Source organism: Brassica napus, chromosome C3 (assembly GCF_020379485.1).
Source record: "Brassica napus cultivar Da-Ae chromosome C3, Da-Ae, whole genome shotgun sequence".
Taxonomy (NCBI): Eukaryota; Viridiplantae; Streptophyta; class Magnoliopsida; order Brassicales; family Brassicaceae; genus Brassica; species Brassica napus.
In genome coordinates, this window is record NC_063446.1 from 54,573,073 (window position 1) to 54,597,701 (window position 24,629).

The window sequence follows — 24,629 nt, forward strand, 5'->3', positions numbered from 1 at the left end:
TGATTTCCATGATTTTAAGTAATTTTGCATATTTATCCTGTTTTGATTAGGTTTAAGTTGGGTCATTAATTTATTAATAGTTTTTAGTTGAATCCATAATTTATTAATTTAAATAATATGACTATAAAATATGTAATTAGATTTATAATTATTTTGATTCTGCTTATGTGTCATATTTTCCATGATTTTAGTCAATTTTGCTTATTTGTCATGTTTTTATTAGTTTTTTTGCTTAGTCATTGATTTATTAATAATTTTATGCTGAATCACTAATTTATTAATCTAAAAAATATCCGTAATTAATTTTATATATAATTAAAAACGAATTTTGATTAAATAATATTTAAATGTATATGTTATATTAAAATTCATATTTTCTTATTTGTCATATTTTATTAGGTTTTAAAATTTTATATAGGTCATTAACTTATTATTAGTTTTTAGCTGCGTATTTATTAATTTTCAAAAAACCCGTAATAAATTTTATATATAGTAAAACATGTATTTTATTTTAATAATATTAAATTTATATGTTATATTAAATAACTAATTATAAACTAATATAATAAAATTGTGAAAATATTTTTAAAAATTATGAGAATTATTATATATATTGTGTTTCTATCTGTAAACAATATTTTTTACTATAACACTACAAGAAAACAGCGGTATTCTGACGGACATTCCGACGGAAAATGAAATCGTCGGAATATACCGAGGAATTTCCGAGGAAATTCCGAGGAAACACAAAATTGGGGTTCCTTGGAATTTCCTCGGAATATACCGACGGAATTCCGAGGAAACCTCAGTCCGTCGGAATATTCCGAGGAAATTCCAAGGAACAATGTGTTCCTCGGAAAAAACCGATGATTTCCGAGGAAATATTATAGCCGTTGGAGAGCCGTTGGGGGATTTTACAAAATTCCGAGGAAATTCCGACGAACTAGCCTTTTCCGTCGGAATTCCGTCGGAATTTCCTCGGTATGTCGGCAGGATTTAATATAAACAAGCACTCCTCTTCCTCTTCATTCACTCCATATCTTCATCCTCCCTCTTACTCTATTTACACACGAATTTGATTCATAAAAAATATGTCTTCTTCAAATTATTTCCGTTCTTGGATCGATCGACCTCATTTGGATCCGAACACGAGATTGCTTACGGAAGAATACCAACGAGGTATAACCGAATTCATGGGGTTAGTTCACCGACAACCGGAAGCAAAAACAGGTAAGTTAAGATGTCCTTGCTCTAATTGTAAAAATAGAAAGGTTATTAAAGAGTGGGATGTTTGGACTCATCTATATTTGAGTGGGTTTACACAAAGTTACAAAATTTGGTATCATCATGGGGAAACTGATTATGAACATGGTAGTACTAGCGAACCTCAGCCAGCGGTTAGATTAGAAGAACCAATTAGAACGGATGTAGATTATGGTGTAGGTACTGAGCAGATGGTAAATGATCATTTTAGAGGGGAAGATTTACCCAATGCAGAAGCTAGGAGATTTTATGATATGTTGGATGCTGGAAAGCAACCATTGTACGAAGGTTGCAGAGATGGTCATTCAGCTTTATCATCTGCTACAAGATTGATGGGCATTAAAACAGATTATAATTTGGCTGAAGACTGTGTGGATGCGATTGCTGATTTTGTAAAAGGTATTCTACCCGAGGATAATGTAGCTCCTGGTTCATACTACGAGGTTCAGAAACTCGTAGCTGGTCTTGGTTTATCGTATCAGGTAATAGATGTATGCAGCGACAACTGCATGATTTATTGGAGGGCGGATGAACAGCGGGTTACATGCAAATTTTGTGGAAAGCCTCGTTATAAAGATACGAGTGGAAGAGTTCCAGTGCCATATAAAAGGATGTGGTATTTACCTTTGACGGAAAGGTTGCAGAGGTTGTATCTGTCTGAACGCACAGCGCAACCAATGAGATGGCATGCGGAGCACTCAACAGATGGTGAGATCAGACATCCTTCAGATGCAAAAGCGTGGAAGCATTTCCAATCAAAGTATCCCGACTTTGCGTATGAGAGAAGAAATGTCTACCTTGGATTATGTACTGATGGTTTTAGTCCGTTTGGCAAGAGTGGAAGACAATATTCTCTATGGCCCGTCATTCTTACACCATACAACCTCCCCCCAAACTTGTGCTTGCGACGAGAGTTTTTGTTCCTCTCGATTCTCGTTCCCGGACCAGAGCATCCTAAGAGATCACTTGATGTGTTTCTTCAGCCACTAATATATGAGTTGCAACAACTATGGGCTCAAGGTGCTGAAACATACGATGTTTCGTGTAAAGAAAACTTTCAAATGCGGGCAGTACTAATGTGGACAATAAGTGATTTTCCAGCATATGGTATGTTGTCTGGATGGACAACGCATGGAAGGCTATCATGTCCATATTGTCAAGATAACACTGATGCTTTCCAACTAAAACACGGAAGGAAAACGTGTTGGTTTGACTGTCACAGGAGATTCCTACCACCTGATCATCCATATCGTAGGAGTAGGAATTTGTTTACGAAGAACAAGAGGGTGTTTGACAGTCCACCTCCGGAAATTTGTGGGAAAGATTTGAAGATACAACTAAGAGATTTTGGTGCAGAAAGGACGCCAGAAGTCGGTGGACATGAGCGTTTTCCGGTAGATGCTGTTGGAGAACTACATAACTGGCACAAAAAAAGTATTTTCTGGGATCTGCCATACTGGGAGGATCATCTGCTAAGGCATAATTTAGATGTCATGCATATTGAGAAGAACTTTTTTGACAATCTCATGAACACGATCCTTAATGTTCAAGGTAAAACAAAGGATAATTTGAAGTCAAGACTGGATTTAGTCGATATATGTGCTCGTTCAGAACTTCATGTTGATGAAAATGGTAGGGCTCCTTTTCCCATATACCGACTTGATGCAGCGGGAAAAGATGCGTTATTTGATTGGATTTCAAACGATGTGGAATTTCCAGACGGTTACGCATCAAATTTGCGTAACTGTATCGACAGAAAGGAAGGAAAGTTTACTGGCTTGAAAAGCCACGATTGCCATGTAATGATGCAGCGCCTCCTTCCGTTCGCCTTCAAGGAACTATTACCACGAAATGTTCATGAAGCAATTGCAGGGATAAGTGGTTTCTTCCGCGATTTATGCACGAGATCAGTGACTCTTGAAGGTATTGAAAATTTGAAGACTAACATAGCCGTGATTCAGTGCAACCTTGAGAAGATATTTCCTCCCTCATTTTTTGATGTTATGGAGCATCTTGTTATTCACCTGGCAAGAGAATTGGAACTTGGTGGTCCTGTGCAGTATAGATGGATGTATCTGTATGAGCGGTATATGTTCCATTTGAAGAAGATGGTGAAAAATTTAAGTAGGGTGGAAGGTTCTATAGTCGCACAGATGATCAATGAAGAAACTTCAAACTTTGCCGAGTACTACTTTCCAGCAGAAGTTCAGACCAAAAACAGAAGACCTGCTCGGCATGATGATAGAGGCGAACGGGCAGCATATCATGTTACGGTTCCAGACATTTTCACAGATGTTGGACGACTTAGCGGAAAACCAAAGGACCGTCGACTTACTGAGCAGGAGCGCAGTCATTTGCAAACATATTTGCTCACCAACTGCGAAGACGTTCTTCAATATGAGAGGTAAATAAATGAGCTTACAAATTTTTATTTTAACAAGTTGAAATTTAAATCTTAATTAATTACATTATTGTCATCATATACAGGATTTTCATGGCAGAAAAGCGGTTCGAGTATAGATACGCCACAGAGGACGAACTAGAAGAAATGAAGCAGAGAGAATTTAGTGGATGGATGTTTACTTATGTGAGTGCTTTAAACAAATTAAAATATATTTTATCACATATTTATACTAATTCACATTTATTGATATAATATATATATATGTGCTATTAATAGGTGTCTGCTGGTTTGGCCAGAGGTGAAACATTTGACGATTGGATACGTGAGATGGTCGTTGGACCAAACTTTGTTGTGAAGTCATATCCGAGATTTTGTACTCGAGGATATGCATTCACAACTCAGAAGAGGAGACGTTCGAGTACGACTTATGATGCTGGCGTTTGTTCTGCATCAGGAGATGATGTATACTACGGACACATACATGAGATTTTGGAAATTAAGTATTTGGGCATGGTTGGATTGCGCTGTACTGTTTTCTATTGTGATTGGCACGACAACACCCCAGATCGAGGTGTGAGAACAGATGCATTTGGTGTTACATCAGTAAATTCGAGGCGAAAGCTGCAATATTATGATCCTTTCATTCTTGCTTCTCAGGCCGATCAGGTAATTAAATGTTAATTATTCAGAATGATTCATCATCATGTGTATTAATTTATAATTTTTCTAAATGTTACAGGTTTGTTATATCAAGTACCCCCGGGTAAGAAACAGAGATGATCCATGGGTTACTGTTACAAGACTCAACCCGAGAGGCCGAGTTCAGGGAAGTTCTGAGCTGGAAGACCCACTACAACCAAGCACATCCGGCAACTTAAGTGCAGCAGAAGATTTAGCTGGAGTTGGCCTTGTAGTCGATTTAACCGACTTTGGAGAGGAAGCCGTCGTTCACGTAGAGGATGAACCAGTGATTGGAGAGTTTCACGAAGATCCAGATTCAGATTCATCTGGTGATGATGACTCGGAAACAGACTACCATTGAACTTATTTGTTTTTATTTTTAAAGAAATACCGAGGAAATTCCGAGGAACACTTGATATAACCTCTTTCCTCGGATAATAGTTATTTGGTTTATCTAGCAAGGCAAAGCTGAATACGAATTAAAAACTACTCAGAACACAACCAAATAAAACGAAGGAACCATGTAAAAGAAATACGAACTCATAATTAAGAAACCCAAAAAAAAACTCAGTTCAAAATTAACAGAAAATAAGACCATAAAACGTTAGAATAGAAAAGAAAATAAAATAGATGGTGATAGCTCCTACTCCTCGTCTCCTGCTCCAGATGTTCCTGCATCGTTGGGTCTCTTGGACCTCTTTCTTACCCTGTGTGTACCACTCGAACCCGAACCAGAGGTGGATGGAGAGTTGTCCCGATGAACTACATCATCCTTTTGGCAACGACACGGCCTAATACGTGAAATGGCAGCCCAGATCTTGTGTAGCATGTCGTTGTTTCTCTTTATGCTCTGATCTCTCCAATGTTGTTGCTGGCGCGAAGTGGCGTTCGGTGGAAGCTCTTGCAGCTTGTACTGGCTGGAGTCTGATGGGAGTAGCTGATGGGGTTGTGAATCATCTGGAATGGCTTGTGCAGCCTCATCTTCTCCTTCTTCATCAACCACGCCTTTGCCTTTGGTCTGATATTTTGGCGTGAAGAAGGATGGCTTGTCTACTAGTGCGGTAGCAGGGGGTAGGAACTCAACTGCAGCCTCTGAAAGTAGAGAAGTGAGACCGATCTGAGGTAGGTGGCAGTAGAGTGTTTTCTTCGCTCGGTCCTGGAATACGTAGACGTAAGGACCATCCCGATGGATCCTCGAGTGGGGACCAGCTATGAACTCCTTACTTACTAGAGAAATGACATCCAGGTAGTTCCAAGCAATGTTGTTCGATCTGTCCAGTGCTACCTCCTGGTTCTTGCAGTCTACACCCACATGTCTAAGGATCCGAGTAATCACTGCACCAAATCCACATGCATTGCTCTTTTTTTTGGTTACTTTCCCCTTGTATCCTGCTAAGTTTGCGGCCAGCACCGCTCCCATGTTGAAGGCAGTAGCAGGTGGGAATGTAGAGTTTCCAAATGCCGGTAGCAAATGCCTCACACCTTGGTACAGGAGGCACAACTCCCATTGCGTGACTGATGCGGCTGTGGTTGTCCCGTATAGCAATGAGCCAATGAGGCGTGTGGCATATCTCAGTACTGGGCTCCGGATAAGTGACTCCTTTGCCTGAGAAGATCTATAAACCCCTGTGCCAATCGTTTCCCAGAAGTTCAACAGCTCTGAAGTCCAATAAAGACCAGATGTCCTCTCCCCTGCACTCAATCCAAATAGTCCGCAGAGGTCTGTGAAAGTTACCTCATAGTATACTTTCTGCACTACGAATGCCAGAAAACCTTCCTGATGCCTATCATCGGGACGGGTGACGTATGCGGATGCTATGAACTGGCGTACCAACTCCGGATAAGTGGGTTCGTTGAGGTTGCATAGTTGGCCTAGACCCATGTTCTGGAACAGTCCTTCAATGTCTGCTTGGATTCCCAATATTGTCATCGTCTCAGGACATGCTAGTTGTGTAGCCGGAACGGCTACCTTCTTCATGTTGTTGTAGTGGGTGGTATCAGACTTATCCCACTTCTTTGGCCTTTGCTTCTCCAGATGAGACGAACCCTCTTCTTGTGTGTTCTTCTTTGCTGACATTTTTGTGCGCTTCATTCTCTACAAAATAGAATCATTGCTCTCAACATAGTTATAATCAATTAAGAACTCAAAGCAACATGAAAATGAAAAGCGAAATCGAGTTGTGATAAAAAAAAAAAATTCAAAAAAATTGTCAATCCGTAAATCATCTCAAATCCTGTTACAAACTCGTTGATCGGAGGGGATGAGAGTTCTGAGGTTTAGATCCAAAAAGGTCGGGTTTTGCCTTATAATTCTGTTCGCAGACCCATCGATCGATGCGTTTTTTCACATAAACGCATCGATCGATGCGTTTATAAAAAAACATACAAGATTTTCCGAGGATATTCCGAGGAAGGCTTCAGATTTTGTTCCATCGATCGATTATTCAATCCAATCGATCGATCACATTCTTACGGCTTTCGTCCATCTGCTGATCGATCGATGCGTTTTTTCACATAAACGCATCGATCGATGCGTTTATAAAAAAACATACAAGATTTTCCGACGATTTTCCGAGGAAGGCTTCAGATTTTGTTCCATCGATCGATTATTCAATCCAATCGATCGATCACATTCTTACGGCTTTCGTCCATCTGCTGATCGATCGATGCGTTTTTTCACATAAACGCATCGATCGATGCGTGTATAAAAGAACGTAAAAGATTGAAACCCCAAACACTGGTTCCTCGGAATTTCCTTGGAATATTCCGACGGAATTACGAGGAAGACAAGGGTTTCCTCGGAATAGTCTGAGGAAATTCCGAGGAAATAGGGGTTGTAAACCGAAAAAAACGTTTTGCGGTTTGAATAACACCTACATAACCCTTATTAAGTGTCTTACGTTACTTATGAAGTCTAAAATTTGTTCCTTACCCCTTAATTAACACTTTTCCGATTGTATGAACGAAATCCCACAACATAAGAGAAACACTTATACGTTTTAATGAATGGTATAGGGAATACTTTCAATTAGTTTTGAAATTTGTTATTTCATGGTTTATGCTAATCTATACAAAGAATCCTCAATGGTATACATTACAATTGTATAACAAATGAAAAACCCCAAAAAAATTGATGTTTTGAAACCCCAAACACTTGTTCCTCGGTATTTCCTCGGAATATTCCGAGGAAATTCCGGCGGATACTTTACTATCCGTCGGAATTTCCTCGGCATATATTTTCATTTTACCGGGCAAATATTTCGCGAAAATTGAAATTAAAATTCCGACGGAATTCCGACGGAAAATGTCCGTCGGACCCTAGGTTTTATAACCACGAGCCACTTCTTCTTCCCCATTTCTCTCTTCTTCCTCTGCGCGATTCCTCTCTTTTTTTCCGGCGATTTCCCCCTGAAATCCGACGATATCTCCGGCGATCTCCCCCTTTTCTTACACAAATCATGTAAGGACCCTATCCCCACTCTCTTAGATTCTATTTGTTAGGTTTTTGTGGAGTTTTGATAGATTTTTGTTAAGGTGATTGGTTAGGATTGTGATTTTTGGTTGTATAATAGGTTTAGAATTGTGATTTGGTTGAATAATTTGTTTTGTTGAATTGATTTATAATTTTTTTATAATTTTTTATTTTTTTGTATTTAGAAAATCGATTTTAGTATATAAAATCGATTTTTGTATTTTACAAAACGATTTTTCTATATAAATTCGATTTTTTGGATTTTACAAAAAAATTTTGTATATAAATTCGATTTTTTGGATTTTACAAAACATTTTTTAATATCTATACAACTTTTTTTTTGATTAAAAACTATTATTTGGGATTTAAAAATATTTTTAATATATATATATATATTATTAAAACTATTTTTTGTAATTATTGAACTATTTTTTATTTATTAAAACTATTTTTTTTATTAGAACTATTTTTATATATTTATTAAATATTTTTAATATCTATAAATATTTTTTTGTGATTAAATTATTTGAGACTTTTAAAAAAAAAAATAATTTATATATTTCTGTATTTATTAAATATATTTTTTTTAATTTACAGGTCTCATGATGATCAGATCCGGCCTCGACAGCGTCGTGGTCGTGGTGGTACGGGGAGCCAGTCTCGGGATTCCACCCATTTTCAGGATTCCCCTTCGCCCCACAGCTCCTACCATACATCTCCCTCTGCTGCACCCGCTCCTGCTCCTCTCGCTCCCGCTGCTGCACCCGCTCCTCCTCCTCCGGGTCCTCCAGGAGGGATGAGTGTTGCGGATTTGGTTCAACAGCCCGGTCGTGACCATCTTCCGTATCTCACTCCGTATCCACATGGACATGGTCAAACATGGTAATTAAACATTTTTTTTTCTTTAAATTTTGATTCATTATTAACCGTTTGTTCTTTTTATTAGGTTCAACCGATCCGGGAACGGGATCAGCGCATGGATCAACCGTATGATGTACTCGGCCCTCGACAAGGGACATCCGACTTTCACTCACTTCCCTACCGAAAAGCAGGTTCTGTGGTTTCGTCAGTTTGCGGTAAGTATTCTAATTTTTTACTTATATTTTTAATCTTTAATATTAATTTTTTACTAATTGTGTTTTTTTTTCAGCAAGAGTTCAACTGGAATTCCGATGAGACGCTCTTTATCTATCACCACTTCGTCCATAAAGTTATGGACAACTATGGGAAGCAGATCCACGAGTGGAAGAAAAAGTGGGAAATCAATAAGGTTCGATTTAATTTATCAAACAATTTTTTAATTTATTAAACTATTTTTAAATTTAATAAACTATTTTTTTTTTATATTAAAAGGTACCAAAGTCGATGAACGACACGGTCTGGAAGGAGTTGTGTGCGCATTGGGATAAGGAAGAGACGAAAGAAACTTCTTCCACCAACTCCACCAACCGCAGGAGCGACCGTAAAGGGAAGGGCATCTACAAGCATAACTTGGGTGCTCAATCTATTGCCACTCTGGGAGATCGCATGGTAAGTTCAAATGTTTTTTCTTCAATTATTTGAGTTTCAGAATTTTAATTTATTGTGCATTTCTTCTAATTTCTAATGTTTCTTTAATTTATGTTTTTTTTCAAGGCGGAAGAAAATGATGGCGAGCCGGTTGATGATCTCGCCCTAATGAGGAGGGCGTATACCAACAAGAAGACCGGCCAGATTGATGACGGTCTTGTGAGGGACGTGGTCGACCTGGTCCAAACTCAGGTGGTAGACGAAGTGTCTCAGCTTCAAACCGAGGATGACGCTTCGACGGCTTCGACCAACTTGTCTCGGTGTCGAATCAACGAAATCGTTGAATCCGTAAGTTCTTTTTTTTTAAAGTTCAATTCATTTATTTTTTGGTTTAAATTTGTAAATTTGGCTATTTTCTATTCAGTCGGTTCCAAAGAAGAAGGGACGTTTGGTCGGTTTGGGTCGTCGCACTCGGTCGGTTCCTCCTTCTTCTGCACCACCGCCCTTTGTTGATCCAGAAGTACTTACGGCTCAGTTGAAGGACAAAGATGATCGTATATCTTTGTTGGAGACCCAGATGGCGGCTCAACAGGCGGGCTATGAGGCACAGAGGAGGCTGAACCAGCAAATGATGGAGATGATGCAGAGGATGTACCCGAACGAGGTGTTCCCGGACGTGCCAGACCCGTAGATTATTATTTTTTTTCCCAAAAACTCGGAATGTTTTATTTTTATTTGTGAAACTTTGAATATTAATTAATATGATTTTAATTTTAATTTTAATTTCATATTTTCGAATTTAAATTTCAGAAATTTTATTTTTTTTAAAAAATTAATATTTTTTACATTCCGAGGAAATTAATTATATTTTTTACGCGATCGATCGATGCGTTTTTGGACATAAATCCATCGATCGATCTGTTTACAAAAAAAACGTTCGGAATATACCGAGGGACATGTTCCTCAGAATATACCGAGGAACTGTTCCCTCGGAATATTCCGAGGAACGTGTTCCTCGGAATATTCCGAGGAAGATGTCCCTCGGTATAATCCGAGGGAACAGTTCCGTCGGTATATTCCTATCGATCGATGTATATATGTCTAAAACGCATCGATCGATGAACGTCCGAGGAAATATCCCGACGAAGTTCTCCCTCGGTATATTCCGAGGACATTTCCGACAAAATAATGGTCCTCGGAATTTCCTCGGAAATTTGTTGCCTCGGAATTCCGTCGGAAATTTCCGAGGGATTTCCGACGAAAGAAGAAATTCCGAGGAATTATTTCCGCCGACTTGTTTCGTCGGTATGTCGTCGGAATAACGGTATTCCGACGAAATTCCGACGATTTTTTCCCTCAGAATCTTTGCTGTTTTCTTGTAGTGTAAGGTTAGAAAACTAAGATATAAAACAGTTCATAATTAAATATTAGTCATACAAAAATATTTATATAAAGATATTTATAAACTATTTCTAATATATGAGTGTTTTAAAACTTTTAACACAAAAATAAGTACATAGTTTGATGAACGTTTCTGATCAGGGGATAGAAGCAAGAGATTACGTATTTACCTGTGTTTTCTTGCGGTTGATCAGAGGGCGGTGTATCATTCCGGCAGTACGCTGAAGATTAGACACAATCTATTATCACTTTGGTAAACAGATTAGCTTTTGTAAACGTTGAGATACGAATGCGTTAGACTTACACAGTTTGGGCGGCTAGTATTGCAAAGATGGCATATAATGTTTCTTCAGCTTATGTAAGATCAGGATGAGTTTTGGTGAGAGTTGATTTTTTTTTTACCCCTTTGAAAGCATATACTCGTAGATTGATAGGGCTGATTTTCAGAATTATTTTACTTTCCTTTTATGATGTAGGATCTTCGTAGATATGGTAATTCATAAAGGTAACGTATAAGATTTGTTTCCTTTTATGATGTAGGATTTTTGTAGATATGGTAATTCATAAAGGTAACGTATAAAATTTGAAATCAAGTATCATAAGTGGATTTGGAAATAAGTTTTTTTTTTGGTATTAGCAGTAGCTTCTGCATGCCGACTAATATGTACGTAACATGTTGACCATAGAATTTTCAAAAGATAGAATGATGATAGAAAAATTGGAAATTCCAATTCTGTTCAATTAAAGAATAAGGAAAAAAAACAATGCAAAGTGAAACAAAGTGTGTCTTTAATCTAGTTTGTTGATTATATGTATATGTTTGCCATAAAGCTTCCAAAGTGTGTCTTTAATCTAGTGGTAGAGCAACCCTCGTATATTATCTTGGACCTGGGTTCGAAGTGTCCCACAATCATATTTTTAATGTCATCCATTGTCGCAATAAGAGATTCGTTTTTATAATAGTAAAGTTAATATTTTATCAGTTTTAAAAATGACCCGACCCATTTTTCCTGTGCCAAGTTATAGCTGAGAAAGTTGCCGGGTCGGGACCTTGCAGAAAAAAATGTTTTATTGATTTGAATTTGTTAAAAGTACTGGGAATTATTTGACTGTATTTTGATAGTGTTAACATTTAAAATATATTTATTTATTATATGTCTGTATGATATCATGTATTTTTGGTTGTTAGGTGAAACAATTTTTTCATAGAAACTATATATATGAAGAATTTGAATGTTAATTTGAATGTTCTAACATTCTTGCTGTAAACCAAAAACGTAATTGTGGTAAACGCACATTAAAAAATATATGTATATATATGTGAATGCATACGTAGATTTATTGTCCAGTAGTGGAAATCAAATGTTAAAAAATGGTCCAAAGCTCGTATAACCTCATTCAAGAAAGTTACGTGAAGAAAGAATCGGAGTTACATATTAACGTAGGAAAAGCTGTTACCATTAAGTAACTAATCGGAAGATAATTCAGCACTTATATAATCATAGTATAAAGTAAACTAAGATAATCTTCACACTGAACAAATAAAAAGATCATAACAGGATAAGTAAATTGCTCAAAGGGATAAGCAAAACCCATATAACGAAAATTGTATTCAACAAAAACTTAAACACGAAAGGATAAAACTCTGAAAATGCAAATGTCAAGAACGCAAAATTATTAGGGAAAAATAAAAGCACACATAAACCGCAGCAAACACGTTTACTGCGTAGAAGGAAGAGTTCAAGCTATATTAGCCACTCTTCGAACGCTTGGCCTCATCCGACTCAAGATATTCAGCTGCTTTTCTAGCCCTATCACCTGCATCACCTCCAACCCCTCCGGAAGGTCCAGAGTCATCACCCCTAGTCTTTGAGATACCATCAGACACTGATGGAAGAGGAGCACCTGCTGGGATAATCTTTGTGACAGTTATGGTCTGAGTCTTGCTTGTCAAATTATGATCCGAGACCTTCACGATGAACTTGCGTGTCTGCCCGATTGTCTCAAGCAAAGCATCCGGAACAGGCACGCAATGATCAACCCCAACTCCAGCATTAGACTGACATAAAAACACAACCTACGTGAGTTCATCTGATGCTGCCTTCTCAGAATTCTCAAATCAATGATGTCCTAACTAATTCGATATTACAGAAAGTTATTATATATGTATAAACAGGTGTAGAAGTACCTCAAAGTAATTTGCAACTAATTCTGCTGCATGCTTGCCAGTCAACTCCTTTCCAGCATCACCAAGAATGACAAAAACTGCTTGCTCACTCTTATCATAAACAGAAATCTTCGTCAGGTACCTACAATGAGAAAATATTAGTTATGAGAGATGAAAAACAAATATGAATCTAAGAGTACAACACTCACTGAGGAACGCCTGTGACTTCTCTTTTATCACCCTTCTTATTGTTGCAAACCAGAGAAGTAGGCCCTTTCACTGCCTTACTATTGCAGCCACCACAGGAAATGTAGTACCAAGCAGAACCCTGGATAACATCATCTATAGTTGCAGTGCATTCGAACCAAGCAACCTTCATCGTGGAAAACAAATAGAATTCATAAACACCCAAGTACATAGAAATAATATATGAACAGGACAATTATTGCACCTTAGAAGTTTCATGCTTGATGTAAGAGAATAGTTCCTCAAGAGTCACTGCCTCAGGCTTAGTGACAACCTCAGCTGCAACTCTATTAGCAATTTCTGAGTTTGAGACCAACCTGAACCAAAGACAAAAGCCCAGATATTTTAGGAATAATACAGCGGTAAAATATAAAACAAAAGTTGTAGGAAAAAGTATTTGAATGCATAAATACATACCATTCGAGATAATCCTTGCTTGGCTGAACATCGGCATCCATAAACACTCGGGATGATGACATCGAAGTGAGAGCAAGGGTCCCTGTTAATAACAAATAGAAGGATGTGATTATCAGGTACATGATTTATCAATGCCTTATCACGGTTTCTTAACAATATACTATGACCTATGCAGCTCAATAAACAAAAGTTGCAGGAATATAAACAGAAGTCACAGTTCAATAAACAACTACAATATTTTAGGACAGTAATAAATAATTGAAAGGACAATCAAATTGTCCTTGTAGCAATGTTAACACAAATATTCATTGACAACTAAAATAACAGTCTTCACGGTAAATCAAAGGCATAACTTTTCTCTAAAAGGACATGAGCTAATCATCTAATGTTACAGAAGAAAAAAAAAGAACAAACCCAATATGAGCCCTTACGCAAGATCTCATCTCAAAACCTAACCGTTGACTCAAAAGAGCCCTTACGCGTTAAAATATAAACAAAAGAACGCTTGGAATGATGCGAATGATGTGAATGAATATGTCACAGCTAAGTTCTGAATATGTGAATGATGTTTTTTATAGTTTTGATGCTGACCTCCAATATGTTTAGGGTTCATTGTAGTGACCAAAAGAACGCTTGGAATGCCTCCCTACAATTTGAATTTCTGGCAAAAGTCGGAAGCAGCCTTGTTCCATAGATACATCTTCATCACTGGTCCACTACACAGGGCACAAATCATGTGTTAAAAACAGCACACAAACAATGAAAGCGAGTAACAAAAAGAAAAACTTACTCATGTGTCTGTATATGAACACACAGATGCCGCTTCTCTGCTATGTCAGCTTCGTCGAGAACAATATGGTCAGTCAAAGTCTGCCCATTCACCAGCTTCATATGACCAACATAATCTGTGACAAAACCAGTACGATCCGCAGACTTCAAAAAAATATATCAAACATGTCTATAAGATGTTCAGTTGTTGTTCACACACAGTATGTACTCTAAAAAGCTAAACTTCACTTACCATAGAGATCAGATCTGGAGTCACAATTGGCCTTAAACTCCTCATAGGTGTGGAACCTGAACCTATCTTCTGGTATTTGAACCGGAGGATTCTCAAGAACAGACAAAGAGGAATTCCAAATGAGACGGTGGCACTATGATCAGCAACACGAAACTGATCTTTGCTTCTGGATCCGAAAAAATTGATCAGCTTATAGACAGAACCTGCTATCAGCTCATATCTCTCAACTCGACTGGCTGGAATAAAACCTTGAATAGCAGTTCCCTGTATATATCATTTAAAAACATAGATTAATAGAAATATCATCCCAATCGAGCAATACCAAATCAGAGAGTAAAAGTAGACAAACCACTTCGTCGATTAGGAGCATCTCTCGTCCAATGAGGGTCTTCGTGTTTGGGTTGCGAGCATCCCAGAAATGAATCATACGGAACATCAAATCAGCTTCGCGTGGGCCGAGAGAAACCTCTCTGAAGAACATCACTTGCTCGCTAGGCAGGGAGGAGAGATCGGTAGCAGCGTTTGGTTCCATCGGATTGGCAGATGAAGCAACAGCCTTTCCGTTACGTTTCACCATGATCGCAGACGAAGCAGTGGACTTTCCGGTTGATTTCGCAGTCACAAAGGAGGCGACAGTCTTCTTGCTGGTGTTGTGGTCGCTGGAACCTGGGGATTTGCCGCTGAGTTCCATCGGAGTGAGATTTGAGAGAATATTCTTAGTTGTGATGGAAGAATTTGGTAAGAGGAGAAGAGGGTTATAAATAAAAAATGGAGAGGTAAGCGAAAGGAATTCATCGGATCAGTTCAAGCGAAGACTTGATTACAGCAGTTATTGTGAGGATATAAGTGATGAAGTTAATCGTCGAAACCGATTTGCTGAGAAGAATAATGGAAGATGGGGAAGTCGAAAGAGAAGAGAAGAGCAAAATTAGGGTTACGTCAACGACTGGTCGTCTCTCAACAATCACGTGAAAGTAAAGAGCAAATGGGTCCAACCAATATTCGCACAGAACAAACGGGCCAAAACGTCGAAATCCCAAACCAATATGAAAGTAACCTGACGTGGACAAACGCTGCTCCATGAGTGGCTAATTTTCCAGTCTGACGTGGACCACCTAAGGAGGCTTAGTATTTGCCTTTTAGTATAGTTTTGATTATTTCTTAAAAGTTATATCTATCTATCTATCAAATTTTTTTTTTCGAATGAACAACAAAAATTATATCTATAAAAGGTGAAAATTCCCAAGAAAATAGCTGAACTAATTTACATTTGCTAAAAATATATTTAAACTATTTTGGTTCATTTTTTAAAGATTGACATCATCAGTTTGGCGATTTAAACCTTTCGATTTTTCAGAAATCCCCAATACATTATTTACCAAGTGATTTTGACACATGTAATCACCACATTAATTTTGAAAGCAAAATGATGACATGACATACTAATAAAGATGACATGGTTTGGACTAATTGTGACATGAATATTTACATTTAATGTTGTTTTATAATTTTTGTAAGTTTTTAGAATAAGGTAATAACTTATAAATTAACATTAATGTAAAAATAAATATTAAAGTTAGAAATATAGTAATATATAATAATTTTCGAAAATATTATTTAATTTTATTTAAATAATTTTATAATTTTTATTACTAAAACAAATCTTAAAAAATTTATGTATTTTCAAAAAAAAAAATCATATTATGATTATTTGTTTTTAATATTTACAAATTTTAGATTTATTATTTAATTTTTTGTTTTGTTAATTATACATAACAAAACTTTCCCTTTATTTTATTGAATTTTAAATAGATGTTTAGAGAAATATTTTTACATAGAATTAAAATATTGTTATATATATATATATATATATATTATTAAATATAAATGTAAAGAAAAACATTTATTTTATCTTAATTTTTACATAGAATTAAAATATTGTACGCAAATAATAAAACCAAAAGATTAACAAAAATTGATTTATGAATATAATTTTAAAACTTCATTTCTGCACATGGTGCAGTAAAACACCTAGTATAAGTATTAATTGGCTATAAAATTAAAATAAGTTATATAATAAATAGAAAGTCAAAATAGTTTATGTATTTTTGAGAAGATGAAAATTAATTTAAATATTTTTTGGTAATTTCAAAACCAAGAAAAAAACATGAAAATTAAGAGATTATGTTCTTCGATCCGATTTGGTTATATTTTCAGGGTTTTAGGTAGTTTAGGTTTTTTAAAACTCTTATCGAAATTAACTGACTGAAAATGTGATTCAGTTTTTGGTTCTGGATAATAAATTATTGACCAAAGTTAACTGATTTTTGGTATTTTGGTTAAATTATTGTTAAATTTTATTAGTTCAGTTCTTCCGCTCAGATAGTGTATGTTTTGTAACATTTTGGTATACCTTGATAAAATTTAGTATCCATTATTAGAAAACTATATTTTTTTAATGCTGAGTTTTATTGAAGAACAAAATGTTTGTTGGATCCACGATCAAGATCAACATCATACAAAAACACATAGTATTAAAGATAGAGTAAAAATAAAAAATGCTAGTAGACACCATAAAAGCTTCAAAATAAGTTTCAGCTATAAATAAAAGATAAGTTCAACATTACATGATGTCATCAGGATGCTACTGCACTTGTAGCAGTGTTACTATTCAGTGAGCATGATCAGAGCTCCATGCCTTAATTTTAAGGAGCAAAGTATTGACTGCAGTGTGAATCGAAGAGGAGAACAAAATCTCTCTTGTTAGGACGATTTCCCAAAAACTTAGAGAGACTCACAACACCAAAGCTACAAGAGGACAATGCAAGTGGCACAAAGAAGTGAAACAATCCATGTACACCAATAGGGACTATGGGAATGCATCAACAACCAACCAAATCATTGTAAGCCATATAACATGTGTCCAATAAGCTTTAAAGAGAGATCAATCTTAAGCAGTAACATAACATAGATTTCAAATGAAGCAACAACATCATAGAGAAGAAGAACGAAAAGAAACAAGATAAATAGAGAAGTCATACCATCGACCTTCCAATCCGGCACAGCTCGTTGGTTTTTGGTCAAACACAAAGAAGAATTATATGAAGAACATCAAAACTTACACCAACACATAAACTCCATCACCGTTGAAATAACTATCAGATTTGACTTGAAATCAAATACACGAAGATACTTAAAGGACCGACACCAAACTTTGAAAGCTATCATCCATCGGTCATTCAGTGAGAGAAGAGATGAGAGAGAAAAAGAACTTGAAGGCTAGAGTCTGAGAGAGATAACTGAGAAAAAAATAATAATAAGAAGACTTCTGAATTGATTCTTCCATTAACTGGCCAAATGAAAACCACAATCACGCATTAGTTGACGAACAAATTGTATACATGTGTTATCATTCGACATTTAAAAATCGAAAACTAAATATATATAAACTGATTAATTTGCTAATGAGTAACATTTTTTTTTTTCATTTGATTTGTCTGTTCATACTTCATCTCACAAACTTCCAACAAAACAATTTTTGTGCCATCGAAATAGATTGCAGCGAGGTCCTCGAATATCTCCATGCTCTGTGAAACCTCACCCCTAGTTTGTCATCGGTCGAATCACAGTCGCCGTTATGCTTTCATTTGAAATTTTCAAAAAAATACTACCGTTGGAAAAATAGTACCAACGAATCTTAAATTCAAAAAAAAGTAATTAAAAAAAATGATAAGAATATAGAAACGGCAGTTTTATAGAAGAAACGGCAGGCTTTTTCTTCAAATTTCCATAACTGTTTTAAAATATCTAAATAATCCTCGAAACACATTTCAGTTTTACTTCATATAGGATCATAGATTGCTTCTTTGCCGCCAATTAGTCGTCTTAGGGTTTCCCTTTCCACAAACTCTTAAGAAGCGGCAAATAAAAAAGTTGGATGAGAAACTCGAAGCTAGAAAAATGCGCAATGTTCGTGTCTCTCAGCAAGAAGAGATCGATTCAGATACTCATGGCGGTTGGTTTACTGTACATGCTTCTGGTCACGCTCGAAATCCCCCTCGTCTACAGATCCGGATTCAACACTCTATCACACGATCCGTTAACCCGGCCCGATCATCTCGGTAGCGAGCTGGATCTGCAAGAGAGACGAGGAGCTCCAGGGCGTCCTTTTAAGAGCTTGATTTATCATGAAACGGAATCAGTGGCCCCTGCTCGAGCTGAACGGAGAAGAATATCACAAGAGATCTTTATATCCGGGTTGAAATTTGACCCGGATCCGAGTAGCAGAGACGAGTCCTTGGAGCTCCATGAATCCGCCAAAGTAGCTTGGGAAGTTGGTAGAAAGCTATGGGAAGAGCTGGAATCTGGAAAAGCCCTTAAAGCCTTAAAGGAAGAGAAGCTTGGCTCCAGCTCCAGTTCCAGTTCCAGTTCCAGCTCATGCCTGGTCTCCGTTTCCTTATCCGGGTCGGATCTTTTGACACGTGGGAAGGTCATAGAGCTTCCTTGTGGGTTAACACTCGGATCACACATCACGCTGGTGGGGAAGCCACGCGCTGCACACTCTGAGATGGACCCGGAGATATCAATGGGGAATGAAGCTGTGAAGGTTTCGCAGTTTATTATGGAGCTCCAAGGGTTGAAGGCAGTGGAAGGAGAAGATCCGCCTAAGATTCTTCATTTCAATCCAAGGCTTATGGGTGATTGGAGTGGTAAGCCTGTGATTGAGCAGAACACTTGTTACAGGATGCAATGGAGCTCGGCGCAACGATGTGAGGGCTGGAGATCGAGTGATGATGATGAATCAGGTTAGTGTTTTCTTGCTTTGCTTGATTGGGTTATAGAGAAACGGAGTCCAAAGATTGAGTTTTGTTTCTCCACAGTTGATGGTCAGCTTAAGTGTGAGAAGTGGGTTCAAGAAAATGGTACTTCTTATTCTAATGAAGAGACTAACAAGGCAACATGGTGGCTGAGTCGGTTTATTCCCAGGAGCAAGAAAGTAGCTGTAGAATGGCCATTTCCATTCACTGAGGAGAAGCTCTTCGTGCTTACGCTAAGTGCTGGGTTGGAAGGTTACCATGTTAGTGTCGATGGGAAACATGTCACATCTTTCCCTTTCCGAACTGTAAGTGATGCTTTCTTCAAATGCTCTTTGGAGTAGTAGTAGTGCTGATAGTTGAAATTGTGTTTGGTTTTTGATCATATGAAGGGGTTTACGCTTGAGGATGCTACTGGTCTAACTGTTACTGGAGACATAGATGTTCAAGCTGTTTTCGCTGGCTCTCTCCCAACCTCGCACCCTAGTTTTGCCCCTCAGAGGCATCTTGATCTCTCAAGAAAGTGGCAGGCCCCATCAGTTTCTGGTGAAGAAGTTGAGTTATTCATCGGCATCCTCTCTGCAGGTAATCATTTTGCTGAGCGGATGGCTGTGAGGAAGTCTTGGATGCAACATAAACTTATCACATCTTCCAAAGTGGTGGCTCGGTTCTTTGTGGCATTGGTAAGTTCAGGGTTTCATGAGGCTAGCTGTTTATTTCTTCTAGGTTATGTTTTGATTGATGCTCTAACTTTTGGTATTATACATAGCACTCAAGGAAGTCAATCAATGTGGAGCTAAAGAAGGAAGCTGAGTTCTTTGGGGACATAATTGTAGTGCCTTATTTGGACAGCTATGATCTAGTTGTCCTGAAAACTGTTGCAATTTGCGAGTATGGGGTGAGTTTCTACCCAACTAATATGATTCCCACCTCTACAATGATTCATCATGGTTTGAAAACTCTTGTTTTGTTTTGGTTTGCAGGCTCATCAGTTAGCTGCCAAATACATAATGAAGTGTGACGATGACACATTTGTCCGAGTAGATGCAGTTCTTAGGGAAGCAAAGAAAACACCCACAGATCGAAGCTTGTACATTGGCAACATCAACTATTATCACAAGCCTCTTCGCCAGGGGAAGTGGGCTGTTACATATGAGGTAATAAACAACACAAAAAAAGGAAAAACAAAGATAAAGTTCTGTACTATTAGAAAAACATTCTTACACAATTTATTCAAATGGTTCTCCAGGAATGGCCAGAGGAAGACTATCCACCTTATGCCAATGGACCTGGCTACATATTATCAACAGATATCGCTCGTTTCATCGTTAAAGAGTTTGAGCAACACAAACTAAGGGTAATAGACCATTTTCATTTTGGAAAAGAGTATCAGAGACGAGAAGAATCTAGAGCAAATGTATGTGATGTGTGATTCAACATCACTTTGTTTATGTTATAGTTATTCAAAATGGAAGACGTGAGCGTGGGAATGTGGGTGGAACAGTTCAACAACAGCTTGAAACCTGTGGATTATGAGCACAGCATTAGCTTCTGCCAGTTTGGTTGCATAGAGAATTACTTAACGGCTCATTACCAATCGCCAAGACAGATGATCTGCTTGTGGGGCAAATTGGTCTTGACGGGCAAACCTCATTGCTGCAACTTGAGATGACCCAACTGTGTAAGTTGAGAACATCAATGAGCCTTTGATGTATGTATGTAAGTCTTTGCCTTAGAACAAATCAATGGATCCGTTGTTGAATCATTCATTCACTTTTTTTTTGGGGGTCAAAATTGAATCATTCATTCGCATTCATTCTTTTTGATGATTAACCTCCTGAAACCGAAATTCAAATCGAATATTCGTATATGCAAATGTTTTAGCTTTTACAAGAATATCTTTGGAGATGTAAACTCTTGAGGGTTGTTGGTAAACTGAATACTACAATGCTATCCAAACAGCAGCTGAAGAAAAACAATCTATACTTCTTCTGTAGAAGCTGCAATCTTTCTAATTATCTAGTGACTGTTAAAAAGAATCCAAATTTTAAACAACAAATATAAATAATGAAAATGAAAAGACATAATAAGAAGCAATGATAAATAGAGATTCAAAATTTATTTAAAAAATAGAGAGATTCAACGCTTAACAACACGTTGCTTAACAAAAACAAACATAGACAAGCAAAAATTTGAATTAAAGGATTCAGTCTCCATGATCAATCAATTCACACTCGTGAGACTAAAGCAAGTTGCCGCCCTCCTCAACTCCTCCTCCCCTATTTCATCTATAGGTTCCTTCAAAGATTCACCAGAGCTGCAACAACCAAAAAAGTCAGACATGTTTTCAGATACTTTTTTTAGCTCAGGTACTACGTACAAAGAAAAGAAAAAAATGCATACCTTGAAGCGTACACTTCTTTCGTTTCCGTGAAAGATTGACTCTCATCGATGATTTCTAGGAATTGATGGATTTCATCGTAGTTCTGATCATCAACTTCTTCCTCTTGTTGATTCGATGCCATCTGAAGATTAACAAGTTGAGACTGTATCGCCATCACACTGTTGTTGTTCTTCGTCTCGCTACAATGCTCGTTTTGATTGATGAATCCATAGTTATGATGATTGTAAGGAAATTGATTCTGACCCCAAGCCAAAGAAGTATTATGATTGTTGAGAACTTCCTTACATGAATCTGGAATGGGATTGTAGTCATGGTTATTAACCTGATCACTACAATAAGACATATGAGGTTGTTGCTGCTGAGTTTCAGAAACCGGACTGAAAAATGGTATTGTATTATTGCCTTGGTTATTATTGTTAACAGGAAGTCCCATTCCCAAATCTAACTGGGATGTGAGATCTTCTTGCTTTTCACCAATCTCGTGTATCATCATATTATGAGGGTTAGGATGATTTTGACCACTACGATAGAGCTGTAATTGGGAATTGACGGCTTTGAGCTCTTCTTCGGCGACCCATATCATGTATTGGAGTTGTTGTGTGATTCCAAGGCAACCATGGACAGGATTACGATCACGAACATAAGACTGAAAGATAATTGATTTCATAGCTTCTGGTCTCTGAACTTCGTCTAGGTTCTCGAGTATTTTAACAATGCTTCTAACGCCGAATAGCCTATGAACGTTTTGGAAGAGCTTTGGTTGTTCGGCTGGGAAGTACGGCGCGAGTGGGCAGTCCGCGGCGCAGCGTCTGCGTTGGTACTTGCACGCAGCACAAGCACCACTCGTGCCTCCTTTCAATGTCATGTAAACGATGAGAGAGATCAAGAGAAGATCCAAAAATCTCTCTAATGACCCTATGGGATTGTGGATGGTTTTTATTTGGCTCATTCGATGGGGGAAAATCAAAAAGTAGACTGGGAATTAAAAAAAGAAAAACAGAGAGTGAGGATTTTTAATGAGATGTACGTGTTTGTGTTAACGTTTTTGGGTAGATGAGAAAGGTAGAAGGTGAAGGAGTGGAGTATATAAGCGGATTTTGCTGAGTGGGGAGAAGACCAAGCAAACAAAAGATAGTACGTGCTATTAAGTTTTAAAAAGAAAATGTAAAAAAAAAAATCCGGATCCTTCGGGACAGTTATCATTTATGATTTCATTTTTTAGTTTGTTTTTTCTTTTCTAAGAATAGAGTTACTTGAAGAATAGTTGTTTTATAATCTTTGTACTTAAAATAGAGTTATATACCAATGAAATCTTATTTGTTTCGATACTAGAGAGAGACAGATTTTACAATTTTGAATTTTGGATTAGATTTGTATTAACTGAATTTAATAATTTGTCCCCCATGAAAAAAATGGATATGAGATTTTAAATTGGATTATGTCTTATCTAATCATATTTAGTTGAACAAAATAAAGCCAAATTTTTATTCAACATTGATTTTATTAGAATATTCTTTTAAGTTATATATATACTTTGTTATTAAAATGTTGTGTTAAATTATTTGAGTTATTATTATAAAATCATATATAGTAAAAAAAACATGTTTCTAATTCAGAAGTTGGGAATCAGTTTTGGAAAGTACATGTCCAACCTTCATTTTCGAGAATGTGAATTTTTATTGGAGTTAAATCAAAGTTCTTAACTAAACCTAAAGACTTGCAATGCAAGCAACCGCAGGATATCTCTCTTACTTGCCTTATTTCACAAGGAACAACAAAAGAATTTTGGTTTATCTTTGAACCTCCCGATAGGACGATCATTAATTTTGTCTATGTGTTTTCTTTTTGTTTTCCTTTTCTGCTGATTATTTTTGTCATGGTCTGAACTTTTTAACACATTGAATATGAACATATTAAACAGTCTTCTGTACGTGAATCAATTTAGATGCTTGACAAAATTAAGATACAAATGAAGTTGACAGGTTTGAATCATATTAGATGCTAGACAAAGAAAAAAAGCAAATGAAAAGTTGATCTTTTTGGGAACTTATTGTGAACCAACAGATTTAAGGAGCCAGAGTGGACGTCAAGGATCCTCCTACAGGAGTTGAAGCGACGATCTTACTCTCGGGGAACCGAACCGATAGGCATGTTCTTTTTACGGTCGACGCAGCGGTGAATGACCAAAATTATAACTAACTTCTTGCCCAAATATGTGGAGAACACCGCTGGCAGCCGTACTTTCCACCATTAAAATCAGACGCTCTCGTTTAGCTATCACTGTTTTACACAGCGTCACGGAAAATACCAGCGGCCCTTGTAAAATGTAATCGCAGCGGCAGCTCGTTTGTTCTCCACTATTTATTTTCCCGATTTTGATGCGTAAATTTTGAGACGCTGAACGCTGCGACAGCGACCGTAAAAATAACAGGCCTGATGTCAATCTCCCAACAACAGCAAAGGATGAAATCTCCTGCTGTTGTTGAGTTTTGCAGCTAGTTCTGTTTATGGAGATCAGTTGGAAACTAGCTGTTATGAGAATGTACTGCAGTTTTTGGGATCTCATCTGCTTCAAGCTCTATGTATGTAGAAGACGATGCTGGTTCCGAGGACAAACCTATGAAACAATGGAATGAGATTCTCCTCTTTGATGGGCCCATAATTTTAATTTTTATAAGATATGTAGTAAAATAATTTTAATTTTTATAAGATATGTAGTAAAAATTTCTATATATTTAATAAAAATAAAATAATAGAACATATCAAAAATAATTTTTATATAAACTATTTAAACTAATGCAAAATATCAACACAAACTGTTTCAGTTAGT

At 37.0% G+C, this 24,629-nt stretch overlaps 3 protein-coding genes across 3 annotated transcripts; 1 reads left to right on the forward strand and 2 right to left on the reverse strand.

Moving 5' to 3' along the window:
* Positions 1–12,480: 12,480 nt before the first annotated feature.
* Positions 12,481–13,622, reverse strand: LOC111205811. The gene is made up of 5 exons (XM_022702045.1): positions 13,561–13,622; positions 13,349–13,460; positions 13,107–13,270; positions 12,919–13,039; positions 12,481–12,789 (listed from the first exon to the last, which is right to left on the reverse strand). The coding sequence occupies exons 1-5, from the start codon at positions 13,620–13,622 to the stop codon at positions 12,481–12,483; spliced, it is 768 nt and encodes a 255-aa protein (XP_022557766.1).
* A 4,737-nt stretch (positions 13,623–18,359) lies between these two features.
* On the forward strand, positions 18,360–21,211 carry LOC106452476 (hydroxyproline O-galactosyltransferase GALT6). The gene is made up of 7 exons (XM_013894607.3): positions 18,360–19,386; positions 19,462–19,703; positions 19,788–20,078; positions 20,165–20,293; positions 20,379–20,552; positions 20,645–20,752; positions 20,855–21,211. The coding sequence occupies exons 1-7, from the start codon at positions 18,519–18,521 to the stop codon at positions 21,065–21,067; spliced, it is 2,025 nt and encodes a 674-aa protein (XP_013750061.1). The 5' UTR covers positions 18,360–18,518; the 3' UTR covers positions 21,068–21,211.
* A 276-nt stretch (positions 21,212–21,487) lies between these two features.
* On the reverse strand, positions 21,488–23,035 carry LOC106345494 (LOB domain-containing protein 27). Its single transcript, XM_013784693.3, has 2 exons — positions 21,799–23,035; positions 21,488–21,712 (listed from the first exon to the last, which is right to left on the reverse strand). The coding sequence occupies exons 1-2, from the start codon at positions 22,746–22,748 to the stop codon at positions 21,619–21,621; spliced, it is 1,044 nt and encodes a 347-aa protein (XP_013640147.1). The 5' UTR covers positions 22,749–23,035; the 3' UTR covers positions 21,488–21,618.
* Positions 23,036–24,629: the final 1,594 nt, after the last annotated feature.